Genomic DNA, 9,737 nt, shown 5'->3' on the forward strand with positions numbered 1-9,737 from the left:
TGATCTTCTGAGGTCCTTTCCAGCCCTAAAGTCTATGAAATATATACCAGGTGACTGGTTTCCACTGTAACTGCCATTCGTTGCTTAAAATATAAACTACTTCCATTTTTAAAACTTACCATAAAATTTTGCTGAAGGGGAGACCAAGAATACATTATAGGCACTGAAGCAACAGCATTCAAAGTCTTGAGTGGGATGACTTGTTTTGGAAAATCTAAGTCGCTGGTAACAGAGCACTGAAACAAGAGACAGAAGTTAAATTTCTCTTCTAGTAAAATTTTGACGAAATTCAAAAGAATTCACTGTATAAAATATAGATATCACAATTAAGTAAATCTGCCTTTGGAAAAGTGCATCAATATTTACAGGGCAGCAACAGAAATAAGAAGAGGAGACAGGAATTGTTTGCAGAATTTGGCGAATGGCTTCTATAATGTGTTATTTGCAATGATTAAGTGCACAGAAGGCTCTGATAAATCTCTTTAGCTCAGTAAATTCTGCAATTAGTTGTTTCTTTCATTTAGATCTTGGAGACATGTTGTTCTGCCCAGATTAAGAAACCAATTTCACTGAAAAATTTGGTCACCTTCATTCCTGTGGCCAGCAGGTAGAAGAAAGTGAGGAGTTCCTTGTATCAGGGTATGTGGTGAATGTTTCTAACGCACGCACACACACCTACATTTGTCTAACTTGCTTTTGGGGGGGGAAAAAAAAAAAAAAATCAGTTTTCACATGTTCAATATAGGCTTCTTAGATTTTGGCAGCTAAATTCTCTGAAGATCATTTGAACTGAACAAGCTCCCTCAGATACAGTGGGACTAAGCCATATTCTGTCTTCAGTTGCACTTTCACACTGCTAAGTGCTGCTATATCAGGGACCACAACTGAAAGCAGAGACTTTTTCCTGTGCTACCAACGCTGCTTCTATTGGGATCTAACCAAAGAGGAAACTGCAAGACACGAGTGTACAACTCAAGATGACCAACAGTAAAGATGACAAGTTTCTTGGGGACTAACATATTTATAGAACCTCTTGTTGTCTTTAACCTTCTTTGCCAGGAGAAGCTCATTCTTTATCTTTCCCTTCCTAATTTTTTTGTCCCTACATGTTCTTGCTATTTCCTTGGTGACCTGCTCATTTTTCCATTGTCTCAGCTTACTTAGTTTAGAGAAGAGAAGACTGAGGGGGGATTTAATAGCAGCCTTCAACTACTTGAAAGGTTATTCCAAAGAGGATGGAGCTAAACTGTTCTCAGTTGTGGAAGATGACAGAATGAGGAACAATAGTCTCAAGTTGCAGCAAGGGAAGCTCAGGTTAGATATTAGGAAAAAAATCTCTTAGTAGGACAGTAAAACAATGAAACAGGTTACCCAGAGAGGTTGTGGAATCTCCATCCTTGAAGGTTTTCAATACCCAGGTAGACAAAGTCTTGGCTGGGATGATCTAGCTGGGGATGGTCCTGCTTTGACCAGGGGGTTGGACTAGGTCAGCATTTCTCAACTCATGGGCAGTGACCCAAAAGTGGGTTGCAAGAATATATGAAAGGGTTACAAACAAACTTTAGAAATGGATCAAACTTTAAAAAATGGATTCTCCTTTAAAGGAAAAAAACATGGGAAACTGATCTTTTTCCCCCTCTCAGGCTGGCATTTCCAGCCTGCAAGGAGCTGCTTGGGGCTCCCCATAGCTTACACTCCCCCAACCCACACACTGGGAAGGGAGGGGGGAGGGGGGGGCTGGACCCTAGGGACAGGGAGCAGCAAGTAAGGAGTGAGGGGCACTGGGTCAGGACTGAACATAAATGATTACAAATGGGTCCTGGCACAAAAAAAGGTTAAGAACCACTGGGCTAGGTGGCCTCCTGGAAGTCTCTTCCAACCCTAATTGTCTACGATTCTACGAAGGCAAATGAAAAAAGGAAAGGCTTAAAAGATAGACATGTTTCACTTGCAGAAAAGGCACTTAAGAGGGGACATGATAGCAGTCTTTAAATTACTTGAAGAGTTCCTAGAAAGAGCAGGAAAAACACCATTTCTCTCTTGCCACAGAGAGCAGGACACAGATTGATGGCTTGAAGCTGCAGCAAAGTAGGTTTAGATTAGATATCAGGAAAAACTTCTTTGCTGTTGGAATAGACCGCCTCACGAAGCTGCGGATGCTCCCATCACCGAAGGGGTTCAAGACATGGACAGACACTGGTCACAGTACTTGCTATGCTTCTGGACTTTGCTGATTGCCGTACAGGGCCAAGACATTATTAGAAAGCCTGAGATTTGATTAACAATACTGAAAAAATTCAAAAACTGAACTCCCTTTTTCATCTGACGTCTGTGGAGCTACTCAGAAAAAGGGAAGCATCATATAAGACTTACAACCTTCAATAAATGCTTCACTATCATAAAATGATGATAAAAGTATCTAGCCAATGTTGTATTTGAAGCTAAAAATATTTTTAAATTTACTTTAGAAAGGATTCAGATACAGCCTTATAGACACCATTTCCCTGGCTTAATTCTCCCATTACAAATTATGGCAATTTAAAAATCAAACATTGAAATTAGTGTTCTTCCGAGTCCTTTATGAGACACAAACTAGATTAAAATGCAATAATGAATGCACTCCATCAAGTCAGATATAAAATTAACATAAAAATTATCCCCTTGAAACAGGAAGGCAAATCAAGCTAGTAAATCAAAATCTGATATATTCACGCTGTAATTCTTACAGTGAAATTTGGCCTTTTTTCCAACTAAGAAGGGGCTATTGTGAAGCACATGACCCTGGAAAGCAGATACAGCTACTGCTAAGAGTTGTCAAAGCTCTAATTCTACAATACCAAGCATGTGACCAGTGGTCAAGCACAGAGCCCTACTGACTTCAGTGGGGATCTATGGCTATATCCACAGTATCAGAGGATTGAAGCCAGTCATGTTTTTCATTTCTGACTACAGACCTACTTTCATAGAGGAAAGTGAAGACATGCTAAAAAGAGATGAACCGACTATATAGTCACAAAAAAAAAAAAAAAATAAGATAAGCAACATGAATTCTTTCCATTATTTATGAGCTCCAAACATCTAGTTTGGACGAAGAACTGCATGTTTTACAGGATACATTTTTAGGATAAAAATAAGTACTTCATATATTTCCAGTGGCCAGTAGGTACCACTTTTGTGTAAAGCTCCCCTTCAAAATCTTTCAGTTCTCTGCAGTTCTTCCAGACCCTTAAATAAAAATATCCCCTGCAGAACATCTGTGATTTAATTTGCTTTCACGCTTATGGAAAAACCTTATCTAATTCATGACTATAGAAAGTTCTCTCATGAGACATTAAACATTAAAAAGTTAAAACTATTTATGCAAATTAAACGAGTTTGAGGGCAATATCTACACTGTAGCTGAGAAAAATAAATCAGCTTTGCTGATCTCTGCGTTACCATGCCTTGACTATTACTAGTAACCACATTAACTAGTGTATCTCCATGCTACACTGCAGCACCTACCTCTGTGTCTTATCTATTTAAGCCAGCATTATGAGCTTGCATCAGTTTAATCACATCCATTTCAACTGCCTTTAGAGAAAATCAGTAAAGCTTTTCTAACATAAATGAATTCAAAACAAAGTGGATCTGTTCACTACTTTCATGCACATTCTTTATTCAGTGAGAGCTGGATAAAGATCTAAGTGGCTGAGACAAGAAGCTTTGATTAAAAGATGTTCATGTATTATATAAAAATCTCATATACGGCAGCAAAAAATTGTCTTGATTTATATACATTTTAGAAGCCAAACCAAGCTGCATTTTATTGATTCCTTCCCAGTAATCATCTGATAGGAGTCAGTATGAAATACTTTTTAGAAAAGTTGTTTCCAAACGTTTCATAGGAGAAAAGAAAGTTAGCTTCACATGGTCACAGTGAAAGTTAGCAGCTAACTTTTCACCGGTAAAACTACAATGTGCTGACAACCTCATAACTAGAATTACCACAACACATCATGTTAACCAACCTCCCTGGTCCCGCGCAATGAGCTCACAGAAGTCATGATGTGTACAGGCTGTATCCTACGCTGCTTCCATTCTTGATTTAAGATCTCTGTTCTTTCCAGTATCTTCTGACGATTAGAATTAAACATACTCTAAGAATAAAAGAACATTTTTAAAAAATTACAAATGAACTAAGTAAGGCATCTGAATTCATCTAATAACCACCTGAAGAGCCATTAAATCTATTTCAGTGACATAGTACTCATCTTTGCCAATGAACTGAACTTGAGCAGCATCATGAAAATATGCACTGCCTTCTTTAAATAAAATAAAACTGAAAACACAAATTTTATTAAAGTATTAGCTTTGGATTTTCATCGCTTCTACCAAGTATTCTGAAAAGCCTGTACTTCTGAATGGAATATTTATTTGTCTAAGAAATCCTGTTTATCTCATCTCTGTGTCCCCTTCTCAAATAATGTAGGACCATAAATAAAAAAAATATATATTATTTTACAGTTTTCACACACATTTGCAAAATTATTAAGTCACAAAATACCCTTGAGATCTGTGCATATGACCTAGGGCCCCTAATGTCACTTATTTCATTTTGGTTTTATTTCATTTAACTCCTGCAGATTATAGTTACACCACTATATAAAGCATATACAGCTGTACAGCTCTAGCTTTATCATCTAGTATTTCTATTCTCAGAATGTAATTCTCTCATGCTTGTTATCCACTGCAATTTGACTTTAATATTAATAATATCTAAGAAAAATCCAGGTGGTCATTTTCTTTTTAAATGAAATGAAATACAAAGGAGCACAAAGTCATTTCTTCTTTCCCTGCCCCTTAGCCATAAAAAAAAAAATCAAAACACAAGTGAGACAATACAAGAAAATAACCATATATGCTAAAGCACCTGAATGTTTGCCTAACAAAGGTACTGAACCAGACATCATCCAATCCTTTTAATTTCTACCTGTTTGGAGACCTATGGGTTTCACACAGTTATTGTTGTATAGAAAAGGAATATGCTTATTTGGTGATAGCCAATTTCCCCAGAATCAATTCTCCTAAAGTATGCTAGGGGAAAAAAATCCTTGCACAAGTGAATGCATTTATCATCTTCCTGGATAAATTACATGTTTTACTTATATATATGCATAAATAGATGTATGCAAATGCCTACCTATAAAACAATAATGGTTACAATAATAACAATAAAACAATAAATTAATATGCAATTAATATTAGTGGCTCACATTTACTGATATATTGAAAAGGTATTCATAGCTCTTCTTTTAAAAAAAGTGGTTTTCCAAAAATTAAGTAGATAGATGGCCCCAAGACAACTTTACTCATACAAGATTTGAGTTCTAATATATACTAAAAAAAAAAAGCCATTTTAACACCTAAAGTATAAAACTTCATGAAGGAGCTAAAAAGGTGATGTACCTTTACTTCATCTGCTCGACGAAACCTCTTGAGCTGCCTCAACCGCATGTATTCTGATTTCACACGCTTTCGCCAACAAATTGGTCCCTTCTCAGATTTCTTTCCGGTCTGACCCATGGTTACCCTACAGTCAACAGAACTGAATTAAGATTAAGCAACATGGTCACTCTTTTTACAACACTAGCTGACAGACTATTTAAAGCAACTCAAAATACAAGACTTAGGCAACTTTTTAGATAAAAAGTAGACACTTACCAGTAACGCCAACCCTGTAAAGGCATGAGCCTGAAAAGCACTGAACAGTCTGGGCCCATCCAACAAAGCAGGTGTTTAAAAATGCTATGACAGGAGTAACTGCACTGAAGTGAATGGGACCAAACGTGCTTAAACTTTAAGCACAAGCTTTAATGCTTTACTAGACTGCTTAGCATTTTGCAGGATCAAGACCTTCCCTCAGGAAGCCAACTAGAAGAGTTTAGATGCTAAGAAACACTTTCTACTATGAAACTAACTAATGCTTTGCAAATTTAAAGCTTTCTAGTTACAGCTGGTGATTGACTCTCAAGTTGGAAGCTATATTACCACAAAAGGGAAAAATGAAATAAAATACCATAAACTACTTGGCTTTCTGCTGCACTATGAAAAATATACAACTTGCCAAACATTACTGTATTAAGGAGTATTGTAGACACAAGTTTAAGATTGGGTAAACGAATGTAGCAAACAGGAAGATTCTCCAACCAAAGTGAATGGTGCTATTATGTGTTCCCCAACCCCAGAAAAGAAAGCGCAAGTATTCATTTGCAGACTTTTTCCATAGTAATATTAGCAATCAGACAAAAAAAATTCTGGCCACTTTACCAAGTACACAGCTATAATGTTCTCTTAACAATACCAAATACTTTATACCCTGCAGTCATTGTGAAGGCACAACACAGCTCCTCGCTGCCACCATCCCTAGAACAGAGCTGCTCCATCAAGATTTCCCTAACGAATGTACCCTTACAACGTACATTATTCAAACCAGAAAATGTAACTTCCAACGCTGTATTATGTTCACAGTCCTGCCTGGCAGAACGAGAAAATCCAATTGCCTCAAACAACTGGCGTATCTTGGGCAAGCCTCATCTTCTGCAAAATAGTTTTTAGCCCTTTTGATTGTAAAGATAACCTAACTGCCAACAATGTAACTGATGCAGTTCTGCCTTCTCCAGCCTAGAGTAGCGGTGCTCAATCTCTGGGCAGCCCACAAAGCCATGTCATCCAGCACATGGGTCTACAAATTTGGCTGCAAGGGAGCAGTGGCAACATTTAGTGATGCTCGCCTGCTACCAAATTTCCAGACCCAGAAGGAGCCTCACAGGTCAAGTGACGTGACTTGCACACTAGATCACACAGGCATGTGCTGTGGCCAGTGCACAGGGTCATTCTGCAGCTGGATCCAGTGTGCAGGGTCAGACCACGTGCAAGATCACACCTGCAGTCCCACCCTGCGTGCCAACCCAATGTGGGATCCAGCCTGCAGACTGACCCCAAGTCACTTATTCTGGCCTTTGTGGCCAAATCATTAAGCACCACTGGTCACAGAGTTTCAGTGCCTATGCCGTTTGTCAGCTGTGACAACCTGATATAATTCTTAAACTTGATAAAACTAGTTTTCAGTTAGTTTAAGTAAACAGTTTTCAGTAGGCAGAGCTATTTTCAGCAACTGTGCAATTTCATAGTTAGGATTTGTACAGTATAAATGACTTCAGGATGATCTCTTGATCATAAAGTATACTATTGCAATGCCAGAAGTCAAATTGCTCTCATATTACTGTTCCTTCATTTATATTTAATAAATGGAGATGTGTTAGATACAAGAAAACCAAAATACCTATTTATGTAAAAACCCACCATGCAAATTACAGTATTCAGTACCAAAATTCTAAACATTCAACTGAGTTGACACATGTGACTCTACTCACCATAGGACATGTACACCACTTGGCTGATGGCGCAATTAGAAAAAACAAAAGCAAAAAGCCCAAAAACCGTATGAAAAACATAAGACTGGCAATGTGTTTTACCATCCAATTAAACCACTAAGGGAAACACAGAGGGTGCATCCAGACAAGCATGGTCCTGTGACATGTGGCACTGCAAACATGTTTGCTGTGCCACACACTGCACAGTCCCGTGTTCTCCGCTCTGCAAGGGCATGCTGTGCCAGTTTTTTTTTTTTTTTTTTTAAACCCTGGATGTCCAGGGGTCGAAAAAAGTGGCACAGCGCGTGCTCGGGCAGCAAACACTGTTGAAAAGCAGAGTCAGGCTGCCTGGAATTGAGCTGCCACTGCCAGCCAAGCTCTACAGTAGAATCACTGCAGCTGCAGTCCGGGGAGGCCCCCAGGACCCCAGGTAAGGCTGCTGGGGCCAGCATAGTGCTAGCCCCAGCCTTCCCCACCTCACCCAGAGCAACCTGCTGCATCCAGAGGCTTTCCCCAGGGACAAGTAGCTGCAGCACAAGGTGCTCCGCTGCTACCTGTCCCTGGGGAACCAAACATTCACGCACACCTGGATACACCCTGGGGGAGCAAACTCCTCAACTGACAACAAATACTCAGGGTGTGGGCAGACACAATGCTTAGACCACTGTAAACCCCAAGTTGACTTGTGCATGCCACTTGAGACTGGCTTAAACTTCGTGAAACATTTCAGAATCTGCTCCCTTCACCTCCTCTCTCAGCAACACATCGCCTCCAACTCATCCCCACCCCTTTCCCTGCTGCAGCTGCTATCCCCAGCTGTGGGGCAGAGAGTGGTAAGGAAAAAGAGGGGAGCTCCAGAGCTTTCTGCCCTGCTCCAGCCAGGAATAGCGGCTGTGATGATGGCATGCAGGAACCTCTTCTGTTCCTGGTCTCCGCAGGTATTCCCTGTCAGCTTTGAAGCAAACACGGGGGGCGGGAAATGAAGGAACACACCTGCCAACACTGCTGTCCCCAACTGGAACAGGGCAAGAGCAGTTCCGGAGCCTTCCCACAATCAGTGGCTGGGGTGGTGAGGAGAAAGGGAAAGGGTAGGGAAGAGATTCTTTTCTGCTTTGTTTACTGTTGCTTCCACTGAGTCGTCCAAAATGAGAGTGCAACTGTACCACTTCCCCCTCTCTGACTCTGCCCCAGCCAGATTGTGTGGTTCCTTGGGGGAGGACGAGAGGCAGCTAACTGTTGCACCTTCCCTCCACCCATATCTCTGCAGCTTTTCATACCTTGAAAGCGGTGCCAATTTCACCTTCTTGCTTGAGACCCTGTGCTCTAGGGAGCCAGGCTCCTTTGGGGGAGGTGGACTGCATGGGTACTGAGTGTCTTGCCTCTCCCTCATCCCAAATGAGCCTGGGTCTCTATCATGGAGAGCAAATTGACAGCATGACTTTTAAGGCAGGGGTGAAAAAGCTACAGACTTCTTGGGGGGTGGGGGAGGCAGAGCACACAGTATCCCGTGAATTACAAGCAGGGGGGCCATACAGCTCCCTAGCACCTAGCATCTTCTCCTTTCCTCCCTGAAAAGCATGATGGTCTGGGCACTCAGCAACACTTCATCAACAGTGCAGTTACTGAAGGGTGAGGTTCTACTTACAACCCTTGGAAATGTTCATGCAAACACTGCTGCCCAGGAATAATTGTGAACTAGTTCCCAAAACAGTTGCATTCTTGGAACAGTTCAAGTATTATGTCTATCCATACCCTAAAAAAATGCCCTGCATCCATGCCCAAGGAATTTGAACCTGCAAACAAACCACAAAAAACAATCCACAGTCTCTCAAATGCTTCACCATAAATCACAAAAGAAGCTTGAGAGAGAGCTAATCATCAAGAGGTTAGTTAGGTTATTTTAACTGAGAAACACCACTTTGAAATACACAGAACCTGGATTTGAGAACTAACATGGGTGTGCTGAAAAGCATGGCAGCTATATCACATGCAGGGCATTGCACAGAAAGGTAAAAGTGAGAAAAATGAATTGTATACAAAAAAAAAAAAGAAGAAAACAGGAGATAATTTCTATTCAGGGGAAAGGAAAGGGAACTGCCCATATAAATGCACTGTTTCAGTCTCTTATCAGATGATAACAAATAAATATTTAGAAAAATTCTATCAAGAAGCTAAACAATTATCAATGAATTCAAAAGACAAATGAAACCCAAGCTGAAAGCACTGAAGCCATAAAATAGAATAGCCTAGCTAAACTAAAATTGAATTAAATACTTTTAATTTTGTCACTTACCACCCCTTTCATTGCCCCCCCCCCCCCCC

The 9,737-nt window shown here is 40.3% G+C and overlaps 1 protein-coding gene across 3 annotated transcripts in view; it reads right to left on the minus strand.

Moving 5' to 3' along the window:
• EZH2 (enhancer of zeste 2 polycomb repressive complex 2 subunit) overlaps positions 1–9,737 on the minus strand; it is an 82,344-nt gene that overhangs the window by 34,133 nt on the left and 38,474 nt on the right. For 2 of the 3 annotated variants that reach the window (XM_019509117.1, XM_019509120.1), the window contains 3 exons: positions 5,449–5,572; positions 4,011–4,139; positions 120–236 (listed from right to left, as the gene is read on the minus strand). In XM_019509117.1, the coding sequence (XP_019364662.1) occupies positions 120–236; positions 4,011–4,139; positions 5,449–5,572 (370 nt within the window). The remainder of the gene's footprint in view (positions 1–119; positions 237–4,010; positions 4,140–5,448; positions 5,573–9,737) is intronic. The other variant, XM_019509118.1, reaches the window with a different exon arrangement.

The sequence above is a fragment of the Gavialis gangeticus genome, unplaced genomic scaffold (assembly GCF_001723915.1).
Source record: "Gavialis gangeticus isolate Ggan-Ray unplaced genomic scaffold, GavGan_comp1, whole genome shotgun sequence".
Lineage (NCBI taxonomy): Eukaryota > Metazoa > Chordata > Crocodylia > Gavialidae > Gavialis > Gavialis gangeticus.